The 20077-nt window shown below is 32.2% G+C and overlaps 4 protein-coding genes across 6 annotated transcripts in view; 1 reads left to right on the top strand and 3 right to left on the bottom strand.

The window, feature by feature from the left end:
- Nucleotides 1-20077, top strand: part of LOC126754776 (sialin) — a 441635-nt gene that overhangs the window by 125354 nt on the left and 296204 nt on the right. The window lies entirely within an intron of this gene.
- LOC126754791 (23 kDa integral membrane protein) lies at nucleotides 252-10354 on the bottom strand. Its single transcript, XM_050466914.1, has 6 exons — nucleotides 10255-10354; nucleotides 8015-8102; nucleotides 3572-3763; nucleotides 3340-3501; nucleotides 2505-2696; nucleotides 252-638 (listed from the first exon to the last, which is right to left on the bottom strand). The coding sequence occupies exons 2-6, from the start codon at nucleotides 8072-8074 to the stop codon at nucleotides 567-569; spliced, it is 678 nt and encodes a 225-aa protein (XP_050322871.1). The 5' UTR covers nucleotides 8075-8102; nucleotides 10255-10354; the 3' UTR covers nucleotides 252-566.
- LOC126754783 (uncharacterized) lies at nucleotides 8152-10354 on the bottom strand. 2 transcript variants are annotated; one of them, XM_050466899.1, is made up of 2 exons: nucleotides 10255-10354; nucleotides 8152-9513 (listed from the first exon to the last, which is right to left on the bottom strand). In XM_050466899.1, exon 2 carries the CDS (start codon nucleotides 9195-9197, stop codon nucleotides 8472-8474), a length of 726 nt encoding a protein of 241 aa, XP_050322856.1. In that variant the 5' UTR covers nucleotides 9198-9513; nucleotides 10255-10354; the 3' UTR covers nucleotides 8152-8471. The 2 variants fall into 2 exon arrangements, with proteins under 2 accessions (XP_050322856.1, XP_050322855.1); XM_050466898.1 differs by lacking the exon at nucleotides 10255-10354 and adding an exon at nucleotides 9660-10237.
- LOC126754778 (programmed cell death 6-interacting protein) lies at nucleotides 17579-19606 on the bottom strand. Of its 2 annotated transcripts, XM_050466892.1 has the most exons (6): nucleotides 19309-19601; nucleotides 18913-19241; nucleotides 18769-18859; nucleotides 18494-18544; nucleotides 17970-18430; nucleotides 17579-17890 (listed from the first exon to the last, which is right to left on the bottom strand). In XM_050466892.1, exons 1-6 carry the CDS (start codon nucleotides 19472-19474, stop codon nucleotides 17735-17737), a joined length of 1254 nt encoding a protein of 417 aa, XP_050322849.1. In that variant the 5' UTR covers nucleotides 19475-19601; the 3' UTR covers nucleotides 17579-17734. The 2 variants fall into 2 exon arrangements, with proteins under 2 accessions (XP_050322849.1, XP_050322848.1); XM_050466891.1 differs by having other exon boundaries at nucleotides 17970-18544; nucleotides 19309-19606.

Below are 20077 nucleotides of genomic sequence, written 5' to 3'. Positions count from 1 at the left end.
CGAAATATACTAAGATCCGAAGCGAAGCCGAATATGTTATTCTCCAATAGTATTTATAATAAATTCACTGTCGCTCCTTAAACAGCCCTCCTCCTCCAGATTACCTTCTCATTTCAGACAGGACGCTTAATGCTGAGATATTTTTGCTGATATGGAAAACGAATAAATATCTGAGCAAATGAGATTCGGAGGAGAAATAAGGTTTAATGCACTCAGTTATCTATGGTAGTTGAATCCAAGAAAAAAGCTCATTGTTTTTGTGAAGTTTGTTAGTAATTACAAATTTTATTTTAAATTCTTCAATAGTTGATAGTTTTAAACGCTATTTGTATCATAATTATTAAAACACTTACAATAAATATATAAGGTAAGTATACTCTTGTAATTGCAACGGTGTGCGGGTTTAAAAATTTCGACTTTTATTGTACATTTGTTGCCAGTTTCGTTGGATTATACATATAACTAATTTATGTATAAACATTACCGCTATTGTTTCTCTTTATAAATACATACATATTTGCAAAATTAATTTGAGATTATGTTGCAGTAACAGATACTCAAAACACTCAATAGGCCGAGCGACGTCTGTAATTTCGAATATTATTCGCTAAGCAACAGGCGAAGATGAAGCCAACAAACTGAAAGTAAACATTTTTAATATGGAATTAGTATATTTTTATTAAAATTAATAATTTTTAATAATTTTGCACAACTGATAAGAATATACAGTACAGTTCGAAAGTAAAATTTTTAAGAGATACATATTTGTTCTGTAGAAGAAGGACAATTCAGAAAGTAAATACGGGCACCCCGCAAGGTAGCGTTCTTTCCCCTTTGCTCTAGAGTCTGCGAGATATTTGCTTACACTTCCGATGTAGTTCCCTTGGTAAAAGGAAAATTCCTGAATAGCGTTTACGATCTAACCCAAGGGTATCTAAATGTGGTTACCAAGTGGGCAGCGAGAAGTGGATTAGCCATAAGTCCAAATAAAACTGAACTATATTTTTTTTACTAGCAATCCCTGAGGTTACTCTCCTCCTCTATTCTTCAACCGGTTGATAGGGCCCTTGGTAGGAAGCTCTCATGGCAGCCAAATATAGAGCAGAGAGTGAGGAAAGCAACGGTCGCCTTATACTGTTGTAGACGAGTAAATGGGAAGTGATAGAGTCTCTCACCAAAAGTGGTGTTCTGGTGTTATGAAACAGTACAATGTTTTATGAGGCCGTTGTCTGTCAGAGGATGTTCTAAAAACCAATCTAGTTAAGCAGCTAAAGCTACCCTCATCGGCATCTATGATACCATAACAAAAACCCCAAAAATGGCACTCAATGTAGACATAGTTGGTAGGGTTTGGCAGCAAAGTTTGTTATTAGACATAGAGAAGCTGGGTATATGAGGGGTCTCGGACAGTGACACACTAAAATTCTATACTGCTTCATTTACATTCCATAAAATCTAGAACACAAAATCACAGAACTTTCTCCTGACCGTTTCTTCTCAGCTCACAAACCTGCGAGAGATTTATAGACAGGCAAAGCCGCTGGAGAAGCGGGGCAGTGATCTTCTTTCATGGATGAATCGAAGTTAAGATGGATGGGGAGCAGATGGTGAAGTCTTCTGTCGGAAAGCCTCCATCAGCTCTAGTTTCAGACTACCAAACCACTATATCGTCTTTCAAATGGAGGTGGTTGCCACCAAGGTAGCAGTAGATGTACCGTTCCGAAGCTTCCTTCAGAAAGATATGCATTCTTTTTGATAGCCGAGCAGCTATACTGGGGTTGAGCCCGATGACTCCGCTCTAAAAACTAGTTAGCAGTGCATGACCTCATTAGCAATAGCTTCAAGCTTCTACCATAACTTATTAGACTTGTATGGTTGTACGGTCACAACGGAATCCCCGGAAACTGTAAAGCCGATGAGCTGGCTAGGAAGGCTACCCTTTCTCCAATTTTAGCCGAATGGAAGTGAGACGGTTTTCCAAACTCTTTTGGCGTTATACCTTTGGACCTCCGACGAACTTAGCAAGCGCTGGTCTGCGAGATGCTTCTAGCTCAGAGTGAACCGTACGTGGTCCACTGAACTACTGGCTCTTAACAAAGTCAATGTCAGCGTAATTGTAGGGGTTATAACTACAATTTGTCCATCGCCTAAATATTTTTTAGGACGCTTTTAATTAAAGCTTTATGGGCGAAAGCGAAATGGAATTGTCTTTTCCCTCTATTACTTGGCTTTTGCCAGACTGAGATTAAAATACCTCGGTAGACACATCTTTCGCTAATCTAGCGAAGTTACTGGGATTGATATTAACAACCTTAATATATTTGTGTTATGCTCAAAGCGCTTTGTCGATTTTTGAGGATCTGGTGATCCACTTTTAGAAGTTTACAAATAAGACAAGTCAGTTTTGTATCAACCCTACGACCTAACCTAACCTGTTATTTCATTGTAGCAGCTGTAGTAATACACGGTATACATATTTTTTTACTTCGATATTGAAAACTCACCTCAATAGCTGCGACAACCAGACCCGCATATTTGATAACATCACTGTTCTTATCCCAGAAATCGACGAATGCCTGCTTACAGCCACGACGATAGACGTTCTCAATGCTGCAGCGATTGTCCTTGCAGCACGATGGTGGAAAGTAGCCTTGGAATGAGTAGTCAATGTATGAGTTCTTACCACAGCACTCCATCTAGAATTTCATAAAATTTTAATCAATTATATACTATATACATATATCGGGTGATTTTTTAAGAGCTTGATAACTTTTTTTTAAAAAAAAACGCATAAAATTTGCAAAATCTCATCGGTTCTTTATTTGAAACGTTAGATTGGTTCATGACATTTACTTTTTGACATTTAAATGTTGACCGCGGCTGCGTCTTAGGTGGTCCATTCGGAAAGTCCAATTTTGGGCAACTTTTTCGAGCATTTCGGCCGGAATAGCCCGAATTTCTTCGGAAATGTTGTCTTCCAAAGCTGGAATAGTTGCTGGCTTATTTCTGTAGACTTTAGACTTGACGTAGCCCCACAAAAAATAGTCTAAAGGCGTTAAATCGCATGATCTTGGTGGCCAACTTACGGGTCCATTTCTTGAGATGAATTGTTCTCCGAAGTTTTCCCTCAAAATGGCCATAGAATCGCGAGCTGTGTGGCATGTAGCCGCGGTCAACATTTAAATGAAATTATCTTCAAAAAGTAAATGTCATGAACCAATCTAACGTTTCAAATAAAGAACCGATGAGATTTTGCAAATTTTATGCGTTTTTTTTTTTTTAAAAAAGTTATCAAGCTCTCAAAAAATCACCCGATATAATATATAAAAAGCTGCTTACACTAATTTGTATGGCATCCATGTAGTCCGATTTATGAGTTCTACGCGCCCATGCCTTTTCGACGACATCGCCCATCATTACCAGATATCGGTCCTTTTGCACCCACATGTAAATAACCAGGGCGAGTTGTCCGATCATTAGCACGAAGAGCAGCACAGAGTACTAAAGTAGAGAATACAGAGAATTTAGAGATTTTGAAAATAAAAAACATTATTTAGATAGTTTTTGTTACCGTCATCGACATGCAATACGACTCGCGTATCGCGCCACAGCAACCGAAGAAGGAGATCAGCAATATCACCGAACCCAAAACGATCATTGTAATAGGCACTTGCTGCGTTTGCACTGCCTCCGCTATGTCATCGATATTGTGTATATTGCTGAAGAGCAGGATGCCAAAGACGATCAGCAATATGCCGCATATCTATATACATATATATATTTAATTGTAATTTTGATAAAAAAATATAATAATTTATTGACATTTCTACTTAAAAGTATAAGTTATATAGTTATAAGTCACACATTTCGTATACTATTATAATATAATATGTAAAATATTAAATTATTCAAAATATTTGGATTAAAAATTAAAGATTTCATTCGGATTTTGAGATTAAAAACTAAATTTTAAATTTTAAAATTAATTTGAAAAATAATTGGTTTATTTATTTAACTTTTAAATTTTTTGTAAATTAATTTTTAAATTACTTTAATTTTAATTGATAATTAATTTGATTAATTAATTAAAGTAAAATTTTAAAAATTAAATTTTTTCAAAAGTTATTTTTAATAAAGATTTTCGATTTTAATTTAAATTTTTAAAATTATTATTTTTATTTAATATTAAAAATTAAATTAAATTTAAAAATTATTTTATTAAAAGTTAAAAATTAAATATTTAATTTCAAACATCTTGGATTAAAAGTTTAGAAAAGATTTTTTAACTTAAACATTTTAGTAGCAAATAAATTATTTTTCAAATTAAAAGCTGAAATAAAAAGTGTTAAAAAAGGAAAGATTTTCATATTTCTAACTAAAACACTATAATATAATTAAAGCAATTCAATTTATTGTAAATAAAACAAAAAAAACTAAAATAAATAAATGTTTTAGGCCTTTTACAAAAGATAACCAAAATGGTAGATCACTAAGTACGGAAATGCGAGAAAATCGAAATTTTAGAACAATTTATTATAATTCTTTAATTAGGTTTTAAAGATAAAAATCTTAATTTTTTGGTATTATTTTTTTTCAATCCAGTATTTGAGATTAAAAATGTGTTTAACCCGATATTTGGGATTAGAACTTTAAAAAGTTTTTTTAACTCAAAGTAATCACAAGCAAAAAACGCAAATTACACAGGCACAAAATTGAGAAATCGCATAATTTATCATTAATTTAATTGAAAGTTCAAGTTTTACTTCTCAATATGGCATTTAGGATTAAATATTAATTTTTTTCATTTTTTTCAATCCGATATGTGTGATTAGAAATTCAAAAATTATTTTTAATAAAGGTTTTAATAAAGATTATTTCGCGATTAAAAATTTAAAAATAAATTAATTCAAATGGTAATTAAATTATTTTTGAATGCATTATTTACAACCCTGAAAATAATACATGCTTATTGGCAATATAATACCTATAACTTTATATTATATATTTTATTTATTACTGACGGTTTTCGTGCAAATTTTAATTATTTTTCTAATGATTGACTTCACTATTAGAAATAGCTCATTTTCCCAGTATGTATTCAATGTAAACAACAATTTCTAGAGGTTTCTCAACGCAATTAGAATACATTATACATATTTATATAGAAATTTACAACAACATCAATAACATTAGTAAGTAAATAATGTGACTAAACTCTAAACAACAGAGTCTCATAAAAAATAATAATATAGCTAACAATATAACTTTAAAGAAAAAAAATGTATACAAATACATATAATGTACATATATGAAAATGTACTTACATAAAATATAGAAAAAACAAAGAAAAAATAGTAAATATTAAGAAATAGTTATAACTCTTAAATACTAATAATATTTTCAACAATTAGTGACGTATATACAAAAATATAGAAACTTATTACATAACCTTACTCAATGTGCTATTTACCCACATATACACGTATAATATACATACATGTGTACGTCCATGCATAATTCATCTATTGAGTAAAAGTGTACTTCGAGCAAAACCAATTCAATTTTCACAAAAAATTAACTGTATTACTTAACTCAGTCTGACCTTAAACTATAGACTTCTTGAAAAGCACGTACAAATATATGTATGTACTCATATACTTATGTGTATATGCTGCAAACATAATCGTTGCTTCTTTCATTTTTCACTCAGCACAAAATGAAGCTTAGCTTTAGCACAAATTAGAAACACATTTTAAAAATCGTATGTACATATGTATATGCGTACCATATCTACAAAAATTTATCAGCGCTAAGCCAAGACTGTTAGTAGATATTCATCTACATACATACAAATATACCTTTGTTATGTCTAGCCTAGTTATACATACATATGTTTATACACACCCAGTACAATAGCTATTAAATTATTTACTTGACTTTCGTATTGACCCAAGTGTAATTATTAATAATTGCAATTAAGTCTCATGTGTATGGAACGAAACTGTGGCAAACGCAGGCGTGAGTTGTTAGTTAATTGACAAAATTTTTCGAAAAAAGCTTGACGCGAGTACATATTTAAATAAATGTATGAACGTATGTACTTATATACACATGAATGTGGTCTGCACAAAATTGAGAAATCGCATAATTTACCGTTAATTTAATTGAAAGTTCAAGTTCTCTGGATATCCGTAAATAGCCTGAATTACTCACATTGGATTCATGAATAAATTAATTTATTTTCAATCATCCACTCATGCCTAATCATTTTAATATTACATACAATATTTCTATATAGCATAAAGAAAGTTGTAGAATTCTTCGTATGGATTAATCAGAAATTATGCTTAATCAAAAAACTACTCTACTTATACCTGGAAGCACCGTTTTTAAGAAACGACAAGTCACATAATTTTCTAAACCGCTTAATATCAGCTTTAGGACCACACAAATTTGTAGAAAAAACTTAATAATTTCGTTCTGAAAACTCGTCTGTTTTTATATTTTTCGAAAAGAAAATTTGTCACGCTTATAAGAAGCTTCAAACTGTAAATTGCCGCGACTAAGTCAATAATTTGTATTCGCAAGCGAAGCTAATAAAAAATGTGTATATATTTGCATTTTCAGTCAGCGAATACAAATAAAATTACTTATTTTCTCATATAAATATACTCTAAGGTATATATTTAATATTTACTTATATAATACATACGTACATATACATATGTATAAGATCTATTACGTCTCTATACAATAGTGAAACAATATGCGTTATTTATAAAACGATGACGTTTACCGTTGGATTGAAAGTAAACTTGTTTTCAAATATTTCTTCTAAGCCATCTTTGTTGCATGTGTTTTCTACACCTTAAATTTGCTTCAAGCTCAACAAAAATTTACAAGTTTTTTGAAAACCAGTTTTTCAGAATTTGACATAAATATGTACATACATACATATGTACATGTGTTGAATGTGTTAAAAATGTTTGTATATAAACAAATCTATGCTTTTGAAGCTGAACCCCTTTTATAAAAATACATATGTACATAGTACATGACAATTTGTATGTATATGAACCGGTTCATAGAACTTAGATTTGCGCTTTGCAGCTAAAAAATTTTCTACATTCTTAATTGTTTTCAAATTCAACTGGCTTAGGGCTTGATTTTGTATATATGTACATACACATAAATATTTACATATATGTATATCACTACAAACAACTTTGTATTACTAACACATACATATATAAATGTATATTCGTAACTGTGTTATATACACAGCAATTAATTTTGAAAATATTTTTTTACAAAGTTATGGCTCTACTAAATTATAAAGTGATTATACAATTCGAAATATACATACATACCTAGATCTGTGAAAATATTATTAACAATTTTACTTATGTATGTATACACATATGTACATAAGAAAAAGCTTCCATAAAATCTATACACAATTAAAATCATTGTTGAATTTTATATAAGATATTAACAAAGAATCGCCTTTAAATCAAAAACAAAAAGAATGCTTGGATTATTTCTTAATAAAGTTAGATTTAAATCTAATAAGAACACAACATCCAGGTATAAGTCCAATAAGAACACTGTATACATACACGAAACTTTAAATATAAATTAAAAACACATACCGATCTTTTTGTATGCGAATATATGCACCTATTTCTACAATTGAAGTATAAATTAAAAGGCGCAACCTTCCAAATAAGTATGCTAATTGGTCAGGTTCGTGCATCCAAATTCAGTGTCGAATGTAAACTGGCAAAAAAATACAACTGAATAATATAAATTATGTCAAATCGAGAAATTGATGATCTCATAATTTTGCAATCATTTTGTGCGCTAATAATTATTAATTATAATAATTCGGATGCAACTTGCATATTTCTAAAAAATATTTCTATTTAATTTAAAAACTAAAAATTTAATAATAATCTCCCAATATTGTATATACCAGCCAATCTAGAGATTCAAGAGATAAAAAAAGACTTACCGAACATAGCAAATTAAACAAGAACAAAAGGTATTTAACCAAAGAGATGCCACAACTCATTGTGCGAACTTTTAAGTTATAGTTACAGCTGCAGAAAAAAGACAACATAATACGGATAATTAAAAATGAAACCAGAATTTCAATAATAATTTCTACCGTTTTATAAACAGTATTTATTGACATTAAAGTGGCGCCAGATTGTGAGTGGAGCAATGTATATACAATGTCAAAAATTTAAATTCATTAAACAAAAATTGCAAAACAAATGCAAGCATTCATAAAAGTAGGCACTTAAAATTTCTAAGTACTAAAAACGTATTGTTTTCTATGCAGAAGCACGCTATCAAAATGTCATAAAAGTCGCAGACTTTCCTCACAGAGTTTGAAGTAAAGTTCGTTATGTAAGATCCAAACGCTGTTTAGCACACAGCAAACGTTTGGTAATATTTACGGCTCCTTAGCGTACTAGTTCCGGCAGTAAAGATTTTCGCGAAAATATTTTGGCCTTTGCATCAAGCAGCATACTCCACAGTGATGGATGTTTAGCTAACCAATACATCCAGGATTGTTTTGTCAATGCGCTCGCTTCCACTTTCTTTAGATGATCATAATATTTGGCATTACGCTTCACAGCGGCAGCCTCGTCGGGCGCAAAGCGTGCAAAACATAATTTCAATAAGGTTTCGGATATGTCGATTAGACGTCCACCTTTGGGCGGGTGCACTAAACACAGTTGACTCACAACAAAATCATCACTTTTACTTTTTGCCAGTGGTAAGAAAGTAGCACGACGACCAACTATGCATGATTGCAACCAAGATACACCATTACCATTCACTTTAATGCCGGGCAACTTAACGGGCAATACTCTATCCTTGCTGGCGAATATCGGTATTAGCGGTCTGTGGCTGATGAGCAATATGGTATCCTGATCTTTCATTTTTATATCACGTATTAGTCCAGTATGCATAATGCGTTCATTTATCAACTTCTCTGGGATGTGCGAAGGTTTTTTGAAAGGACGCACCAAATATGCCGGTTTGCGTTTAATATATGCAATCAGTAGCATTAGACCGGATGTACCATATATAGCAGCTTGCGTGCCAATTGTGTCTTGCTCCATATAATTGCATAAACCTTCGTATTTGGAAACTATATACGATGTTAAACTGTTTGTCGCCATTTTAAGAGCCGGTAAAACTTAATAACTTCTTTATGAATTTGTGGTTGAAAAATGCACTTGCCAGCTGTTGACGCCCAGATTAGCTACAGCGCTATGTTTAATGTAGCTTCTGCTTTGTTTTGATTTCCAGAGCTGTGTTTAATACTAATTTTATTTAGTACGCTGACGGTGTTGTTGCTTGAAATTACTTTTTGATTATCACTTTCGGCACGTACGCAAATATACTTCCACTTCGGTACGGTATGATACGAAGTTATCGTTTGGAGTTACACGGAATCGTTTTGTTTATATCCGTATGTGTGTGTGTGATTATTGCCTAAAATGCCAAAAGTGTTCATTAAACACTGTACAACATAGAAATCGATTTTGAATTTAAATTATTTGCATAAACCAAATCTAATTTAAATGTTGTGTAACTTTTTCATTCCAAATTATCGATGACATCATATAATTTTTACGTACACTTAAAAGCCTTCTCGACAATATTATCTTATATTCAATCGTATTTTTGTGGCGGTGCGTATTTTGAATTTCATTCAAAACAAATTAAGTTCGCTCAAAATCGTATTTTTTCGTAAATTTTTGAATTGCTACTAAATCTCAGCGAACACAAAATAGATGACTGAATCGCAAAGAAACTGTAGAAACACATCACACCTCGTCGTTTTGTCGTTCGTTGATCACAATATTGCTTATCGTGCTTTCAACACATTTGAGGATGGAGTACGAGCTACCATAAAAACAAGACACAGCAGCATTGGATCACCATGATAAAAACAAACGCATCGCCCAAAGCGGGACAAATTTTCTCATCTCTTCTCTTTCACAACATTGCTATACATATTTATTTGTATTTTACTTCAAGTTGCCACTATTTCATATACATTTTTTTTATTTTTAAATTTGTTTCTTGTTTTGCTTTATATTTTCGTAATAACAAAAATTTTTATTTAAATACTTAAACAGTATAGCCAGCCCTCACAATCACAGGTAACCACTTGTTGATAAATAAATTAAAATAAAACCATTTTCACGAAAACACAGAATAACGACGTACCTACGTAAGCGAATTCAAAAAATTTCAAATTTCGTTCAACAGAAATTTTCTATATTTCCGTTAGTACAGTACTTTTATTGAATTAAAATTTGTATCCGCAGCGGTTGTTCACCAGTTCGGTCGTTATTTTAGACTGAAATCTCCAAGTACTGTGGATTTGTGGCGATGCTCCAAAACGTGAACGGTGACAGCGCCGTAGTCAGTTAGTGAGTCAACCAAGCAGCTAACAGCCAGCTAACAGAGGTAGCCGAATAAACGCCATGCGAACAGGCAAGCAGCCGCCTCGGAGTTAAGTTCTCTGGCTCAGCTGTGTGATTTCGTGCCAAAACAACCGCCTGTTGCTTTTGTTGTTGTTGCTGATTGCCTATTCGGCATTAGCACATATTGTTAATATAGTAAGTTATATTATTCCATGTTTTTTTGCTTTTATTGTTGTTATGAGTTTGTCTTTGACGCGCCATAATGCGAACAACTATACGCACAATAATAAATCATCTCTACGTCTGCTGATTCCTCTTCTATTTCCATTGTGACTGCGTGGAAAAAATATTTTAAATACAAAATTTTTACATTATATCATACTATTGTTGTAATTCATATGAAAAACTGTAGATATTGGTTTATTTGATTGTGGGGTAAAATAGCTCTAGTCAGTCTATATTGCCAGTAATTAAAACGATCGTTTGACTCATAAAAATATAAATATTTTTCGCCTGCCATTCATTAATACACATGCTTCAATAGTATTAAATGTCTGACCGCTCAAAATCACAATAAAGATATTTTTATACCCTCTTATGTTATAAGAAATGCTTCTATGAGGGGTATAATAGCTCCGTATAGCCGAAGCTTACGTTTTTTCTTATTCTATATAAAATTGTTTGTCATAAATAATTATTCATCAAATAAGTATGTAAGTGCATGTATATTTTTGCATAAATTCAGTTTATAAATACAAACCACAAACAACAACAAATCTAAGAACATATTTTTCATAAGAAAAAGCTTGTCATAAAAAACCATCTGTCAATTGGCAATGGCATAACCTAAAAACTACTTTATTTGTTGAAAGAGTAAATAACAACTTTTTATTCTAATACAGCACAAATTTTTATTTTATTCTAAAGCTGCACAAACATTTCATTATGTTGTTGCCACCAGCAACGTTAGATTGCATGCGTTTACCTTGAGCATAATGATTCTGTAAAGTTCAAAAGCTTTACTGCATGCACTAATGCTGATCTCTTCGATCTGGGTGAAGGACAATTTTATTGCTTTTTTCTTAGATTGTCTATACATATGTACATATGTATTTGTATGTGTATATACATACATATGTATATGTACGTACGTCTATTTTGTACAGCAAAGAATCAAATAATTTGATTAATAACGGAGACTTGTACTACCAGCGAGAATCTATACATATTTGCGGTTATAGCGAATATCTGTATATGTACATACATATGTAGGTATATATAGTATGTATGTATGTATATAACTATTTAGGAAGCGTTTTTGTTTGCCGCAACGAAACCTAGTCTAATGTCAGTTATGTCGATGGAGAACAAAATAAAACACAATTATGCATATAATGATCAAAATGACAATAGGAAAATGTTATAAAAATGAGTAGTACCGCTATCGAGAGATAGATGCTTTCAAAAGTAATATTCCTAGTACATACATATGTATGTATGTACATATATTTAATTTTCAGACATTCAATTTTCCAGTTGACGTGGCTTGGTTAAGGAAACTTTATATCTCGCAATTCTCAAATTGCTTAAAAAATGTTGGTAACAACTGACACGTGGCGACATATAGATTTCAGAGTACACAAGCAAATAAAATATTATAATTTAAAATTTTACGGAGAGAAAAAACACTAAATTTTTATTAACGGTTGACCTAGAAACCTTCGACTGATCGGTAAGAGTACAAATGGGTTGTCTCACAAATTAAATACCCTTCAAGTCATTTAAAAAATACAACTACCCCCTTTTATTTTATAAAAATTATTTCTTAAAATTTTTTTAGAATCAAAACATTTATTATATACTTATGTATATTTACAGTCATATTACATACATTTTTTGGTTCTCGCTGATAGTACATCTTATTTGTCTTGAGTGCATTTAATTTACAGTCATCAGAGACGAACGAACTCAAGGCCCATAAGAAGGTGGAAAGGTTATCATTTGCCTTTACCAACAATTAATACCATTATGTCTATTAAAATTTTGAATTGATAAGTTTATTTAAGAGTACTTACATATGTATATTTTTAATATTGAAATATACATACATACATGTATATATAATATTTTATATTATCTAAATTAATGTGGTAAAATATGTTTTTGTAAACAAATATAAAAATATAAAAAATTGCATCTGCAAAATCTTGTTATAAATGCATTATGTATGTACTTATGTATGTACATACATATGTATGTATCCGCACGTGTATAATATAATGGAAAACATAAAAATAGCTCGTTAATAAGTGAAAGTGTCACAAAAAACACACAAATATACAAACAAACAAATGTACGCGCATTTAAACATACATAGTATATGTACATACATACATACATACATGCATACAACAGCATATATTTGTATATAATATAAAGCATACTAAATTCAAAATATGCTACCACGCCCGCATAAGCAACATTTTGTTTAGTTTTTAACTCAACATAAATACATACATACACAAATGTGTATGTACATATATTCAGTTATATGCAATAACAACACTAAACCACTTTTTATTTCTAAAAAATGCATTGTCAAATAGTGTTTTCGCTTTTGTTTTGATTATTTTTCCAGTCGCGCAACGGTTGTTAACTCGCTTATTGTTGTTATTTGTTTTGCCCAGTGTGCTGCTGACTGACTGTGACCGATTGCATAAAATGAAAACAAATGCACACGTTCGATCGTACGCCAAGTAAACAGGCAAAATATCCAATAAACCTGTATTTATAACATATACATACATACATATATCATTATTTACATAGATACATACATATATAAGCAATTGGCAGTGTGTACGTGTCTGGTGACGGAAAAGCTGCTTACACCGGAAAAGCGCGCCACAGCAACTTCGAGCTTATGTACTTTGTATATATGTACATGTCGACATTGGTATGTACATATGTATGTATGTGCGTGCAAATAAAATTATATATTTACGTTTTTTAAGTTTGTAAATATGTATATACATATGCATGTAAGTACTTAAGTAAATACGTAGTATGCGCGTGCTTTTAATAATACGCTTACAAATCACGAGCTTGTAGTCGTTTGAAATTTGTTGCTTTTCGGTCAACTCTTATAACCGGTTTTTAATTATTATTGTTTCTTGGTCGCTCCCACAATGAGATCAAATACAAATGGCTTAAAAAGTGAGTTTTATATGAGAAATCTCAACTGCATGCTCTCAAATCGATTTTGAGGCCTTTATTTACTTAACCTATTTACTTGATTGTTATTTGTTTTATTTTTTCCAATTCTTGTTTAATATTCATTGTTCTTGATTGCATTAATTTGTATACCCTGTACGGGCTAAATTATGCCACGAAGTTTGTAACACCCGCAAGGAAATGTCGGAGATCCTATAAAATTTATATGTATATGTACATATACATATAAAAGAACAGCGTGACTAGATGAGTCAATTACCCGTGTCTCTGACCGTCTGTGTATACGCTAGTCCCTCAGTTTTTGAGTTAGCGATCTAATATGGAACAATGTCTCTAGCGGAAAAATGGCAAAAAGTGGTCGACCAAAATAGTATATACTTGTTTATTTTGTCATTAATATATAAATATAAAAAATAAGTTGAAGTTTGATTAGAAATACGAAAAGACTTTTTCGACTACCCAGTATTTTGCTTTTTTTGGAAGCGACGTTATTCAACCATATAGCTGCCATACAAAATGAACGATCAAAATTAAGGTCTTGCATGAAAATATTTTTTAAATGATAATTTCCAGAACTCGGCATGGATTTTTATCTAAAGCATCGGTACAATCTCCGAACAAATTGTTTACATCGAACTATTATAGCGTATAGTTGCCATAAAAACTGACCTATCAAAATCAAGATAAAGATCTGTTTATACCCTCTAATGCTATAAGAAATGCAACTGTGAAGGGTATTATAGCTTCAGTGCAGCCGAAGTTAACGTTTTATTGTTCTTGATTTTATTAGTTTTCTTCGTTTTTCGTTCTCGAACGGCCAAAACTCTGAGTCCATTCCATAGCACCGCCAATTCCTAGCAGAGGACTGTCTACAGTCCAATTTATGGAGTTTAACAAAGTAATCCATTAAAAACAACTGTGAAATGGTTGACTGATAATCAAATCTCACAAAAAACGTTGCTTAAGTTAACGAGAGGCTCAAAAATTACTAACCAATCTTCAGTGAAAATTTATTGGTGATCCCAAAATCCTTTTAAGATCCACTTTCGACCAACCGAACAAACGAATACTCTAACAATAAAAAATTGTAAAGAAAGAGATCACTAAATTAGATTTGTGTAAGTAGGAAAGCGTACATTTTTGTCTTCGGAATAGGCTGTATAGCCATGGCGATGAAATATCTTTTATCTCTAAATCTATAAAAATATTTTCAGCAAGGAACAGTTAAAATATATGTTACTGATTTGAATACCTACCTCGAAAAATAATCCCAAATCGAATTAAATAATAAATAGATTATTTTTTTTAAATACCGAGAAATTTTGTAAGTTAATTTTTAACCTTAACATGTCAATTAAAAAGTCCTCGGCCTGAGACATATTTAGATGAGTACTAGAACTACAGCCCTATTTTAGAGCTTCGAAAGGCGCGTATATAAATTTTGACAGCTGTCAGATCATTTGTTTCTGAATTATACCATTTTGAGTGAAGCAACTTTTGTTATTGTAAAAAAAAAGAATAAAAAGAAATTTTGCGTGTTTTGTTGTTTTTTGAAGGGAAAAATACAGTTGAAGCAAAAACTTGGCTTGATGACGAGTTTTGGTTGATGATTCGAAGCAGTGTTTGCAGATGTTGAAACGTAATATACCCGAGTTTTTGTCTCGATATGTGACAATGGATGAAACATGGCTCCATTATTTTACTCGAAAGTCCAATCGACTATGATCCAAGTGGACTGCACACGATGAACCCGCTCCAAGGCGTGGAAAAACGCAGCAGTCGGCTGGCAAGGTTATGGCATCACTATTTTGGAATGCGCATACTTTTATTGACTACCTTGAAAAAGTGAGGACCATCAACAGCATTACATAGCGAAATCGCCGAAAAACGGCCGCGTATGAAGAAAAAGGCAATGCACCGTGTCGCAAATTAGTGAAAAGAAGGCAAAAATTCATGAAATGGGCTTCGAATTGCTTCCGTATCCATCGTATCCTCTATCCTCCATATCTGACCCCCACGACCCCCCTGTTATCAGATCTCACAAGAATGTTTGCTGGGAAGAAATTTTCGTCGAATGAAGAGGTGATCGCCGAATCTGAAGCCTATTTCAAAGTAAATGCCAAAACGTACTATAAAAATAGTATCGAAAGATTGAAGAATTGCTATTGAAGAAAACTCTGTTAAAAAAAAAAACGAATTTTGTCAAAAAAATGTGTTTACTGTGATAGGCCGGGAACAATTCAATTGTTAAAGTCAAAACATATTTTTCGAAAATTCTATTTTTACTTAGTAACAAAGCAAACTATGCATCTCACTGCCTTTGAATAGGGCGCTCAATGAAAACTGAACACCCGTTCGTTTCTTTTTGGAACCACTCATTATACGCTAGAGAATTTATGCTCTAATGTATTTAAAAATCGTAGTGTGCTCTGCTTCATCTGCTTGCAATTACTTACATATATGGAAAACGTGTTTATTTAAGTATTTTATAGTTGAAACGTGTTCTCCACCAACCACCGCACTAAGTTTCTCTTGTGAAATTGGAATTGGCCAGTGAACTTCTGTAGTCAGCACTGCGTATACGTGACATGGAAATTGAGAATATACTACCATATACATGCGCGCATATATCAGGTCTATATATCAAGGGGTGGTTGATAATCAGTTTGCTTATATGAATACATATGTATGTACATATAAATGAATGAAATTCCTTATTAACAAAAATTGTAAACGTGGAAGCATTTCATTTATTCTTATCACAAATTTTTACACTTAAATTTATAGTTCAACATAGCCAAAATCCAACGGAAGTAGGACAACGAAAAATGTTAGTTAATAACTTGTATTTTTGAAAGTTTTTTTCGGCGAAATCTTGATATTCGATGAACATGACGCAAATCCAAAAGGAATACGGGCATATACATATATGTACATTGTACATATATAGCGAAAATGATCGTATATATGGCATTTTTATACTGTGAGCAGGTTACATTAGTTTGACACGATGTTTATAACACCCAGAAGGAAACTTCGGAGACGCTATGAAGTATATACATACATACATACATATATATAAATGATCATTGTAACAAGCTGAATCGTCTACTCATCTCCATGTCTGTCTGTCTATACTAGTCACACTCTTGTGAGATATTTAAATGAAATTTGGCACACGTTCTTTCACACCAAGCAGCTGCTAATTTGTCGATATCGGACCAATATAGCATATACATATGTACATAGCTGTCATACAAACCAAACAATGAATCATGTTCTTGAATGAAAAATTTTTGCATTTCAATTTTGGCATATATTATTGTCTAGGGCAACGCTACACACACAAATTCCTAAAATCGGATCACTATAGCATATAGCTGTCATACAAAGTGTCGTTCAAAATCAAGATAAAAAATCGTTTTATAGCTTTTTATGTTTTAAGAAATGCAACTGTGGAGTGTATGAACGCTTATGCGCAGCTGAAGTTAGCGTTTTTCTTGCTTCATTTGTTGTCATTAATTTGTCAGCAAGTCATTAACGATTGTATACTGTATGAATCATCTGCCGATTTCTCTACCCTTTATGTATGTATATACAATATTACATTTCAGCTTTACATCAAGACAAGTTCAATGCTAAATTGATTTAAATGCTCACTGAGCAAACAGTTGCATGCATATAAAAACATATAATTAATTGGCTAAATAAAAAACACGAGTTTCATTTAAGTCGATTCGACATATGAAAAGTATGCATATACATACGTATATTTTTTAAAAGTATTTTGTGATTAAACTCTTCACCAGCTGACATTTCTCCACTCTATGGCTGTAATGCAATTCAACCTAAATATATAATTTTGAAAAAAATATTAACAGATACTATAATTCATTTTTGCAAGCTTATGTATATGTACTCATACATATGTATTTTTATTCATCTTGTGTTTCAAATAATCTTTTGAATATTGTAAAAATTGTTACATTTACTTGTACACTTATGCATAACTAAGATTTACTTATTTTAAGCGTATCATTTTCCATTTAGTACATACGTCTGGTATAATTTATTTGTTGTTGTGGTGGCTGTCCCGGTTGGCCTTGCATTATTTGCGGTTGACGCGCCATATGCTCGTGTGCGGCAGCAGCACCACGGCCAGTTGCATAGCCCTGGGTTATACTTGACCCTGATTTGGGATTCTAACAATGGCAAAATATTTATAGATATTAACATTTAATTCAATATTTTTTACTAAAATTGTAAACTGTAATAACTAACCTGCCCTGGATTGCTACTAATTTGCATAATGTTGGGATGTAGCGTCATGCCAGGCATCATTGGTGTGTACACAACACCTTCTGGCAATTGATGCGGTGGTCCATGACTTGGTGGTCCGTCGTGCTTTACATCAGGATGATAACGATCATTGATTTTCTCCATTGTAACTTGTGGTTTTTGCGATTGCACACCTGGCGGTACAGATGAAACTGGCCCAGATTGTGATATGGGTGGTGCATCCAAACTAATATGATAGACTTGTGCTGGTTTCGATGGTGCCTGATCTGATTTTGACACAGGTGCAGAGGGTGCTGACTGCAGATCTAGGTGGAAGCCCTGTCGTATTGGTAGGCCATATGGATATATTATAGCTGGACCGCGTCCATCTGGTTGTGGTGGTGGTGCATTACCTGTTGCGGGATAGAATAATGCACCGGGTCCTTGATACTGTGCAGGTGGTTCTAAATATTTTACGGAAAAATTTTTAGTTAAAAAAAAATTATTGAAATAAAATAAATTCTTACTACTCCATGCAACTCGGGAATATTCAGCGCCACGACGACCATCATCGATTTCTGCAAAGTAAAAATGTTTTTGTATTGTGTGTTAAAAAATATATTATTGCTGTCTGAATCGTGCTTAAAAAATTAATTCCATTTTTACTTCACTTATTACCATTACATTGGTTTTAATAAAGACTTCTTTATTTTTACACTTGCACTGATATCGGCTCTGTATATACATATGTATACTGCAAAATATGATTTACTTAGATTTTAAACGAATTAAATTTACTTACTCGGTTGAGGATAGGCCGCATTTTTATAGTAAGTTTGGTGCGACGGAGGTGATGGACTTCGCGTTCGTTTGACCGGTTGATTTGCTACAGGCTGTTAAAGAGCATAATAAATTATTAACAAATAGTTTGCCGGTATTTCAGTACCTTGGGTATAATGGGTATTGGGTGGTGCTGCATACGAACGGGTGGTATAAAAACTTGTGGTGGCAGCGGTGCAACATTTACTTGTTGTGCTTGCAAAGCTTGCATTGCGAATAATTCGTTATCTTTTTGTTGTTTTTTACGGTTTTCATCTTCGTTTAATACTTTCTTTAACTGTAAAAATAACTGCTGCTTCTGATTATGCAAATCCTTAATTTGTTGGTCAAGTTTGGCAATTTTGTCACGTGTATCTTCAAGTGAGACATCATTCTGATGATCAAGTTCATCACGCTCCTTTCGCAGACGTTCCTCTTCTTCTTTTGCATCATATTCTATACAATAAATAATAATGAAACAAATGATTTATTTTAAATCAAAATACTTCAAGTAGACTCGTACCTTCTTTTTTACGTTGTCGTTCCTTAAGGACGAATGCCTTGAGCGCTGATCTGAGGCGCTCCTCCCTTTCAGCCTTGGCGGCAGCTGCGTTATTATTATTATTGCTATTATTAACAGCTGAGGCCGAAGCAGATGGCATTTTAGAATTAAATTTCTTCTCTGTCATCTTCTCGTCCTTCTTACGGTTATATTTATTAAATAAACCTATTTTTAAAATTATTCATAAAAACCACAAATAAAAAATATTTTCGTTTTCGATGGAAAACGCAGATCAGCTGGCCCCTGCAAAGTTGCCCAACGGTATAAAACAAATTGGAAATATTTACCATTTTTCGGAATATGTAATTAGTTCTGACCGGTAAATCGGGTTATAAAAATAATAAGAAACCACAATATTTGCATTAGATAATTATTTAATAAACTGAATTATTAAAATATATCACACATATTATAAAGAAATTACGTTTTTAGCTAAAATTTATGAACGTTGCACGCAATTTTTTTTTCGAAAATTGGGCAGCACTTGCTGTTGAAACAATGCTGTTTCTTTAAGTAACGCAACACAAATAATTCTTTAGAATAGTAAATAGATTTATTTTCTTTATATCTTATAATAACATAGATATGATCATACATTGGAATTATTCATATTAAACTATTAGTTTTAAGTTTTTATTAAATGTTAATCACATAATATGAAGTTATGTTTATGTAACGGGTGCCGTCCCAAATATAAGATTAAGGCAACACTGCTCGAAGGTATTTTGGC

Source organism: Bactrocera neohumeralis, chromosome 4, assembly GCF_024586455.1.
Source record: "Bactrocera neohumeralis isolate Rockhampton chromosome 4, APGP_CSIRO_Bneo_wtdbg2-racon-allhic-juicebox.fasta_v2, whole genome shotgun sequence".
Taxonomy (NCBI): domain Eukaryota; kingdom Metazoa; phylum Arthropoda; class Insecta; order Diptera; family Tephritidae; genus Bactrocera; species Bactrocera neohumeralis.
The sequence above is the reverse complement of the archived record's forward strand: the minus strand, read 5'-3'. Positions and strand labels throughout refer to the sequence as shown.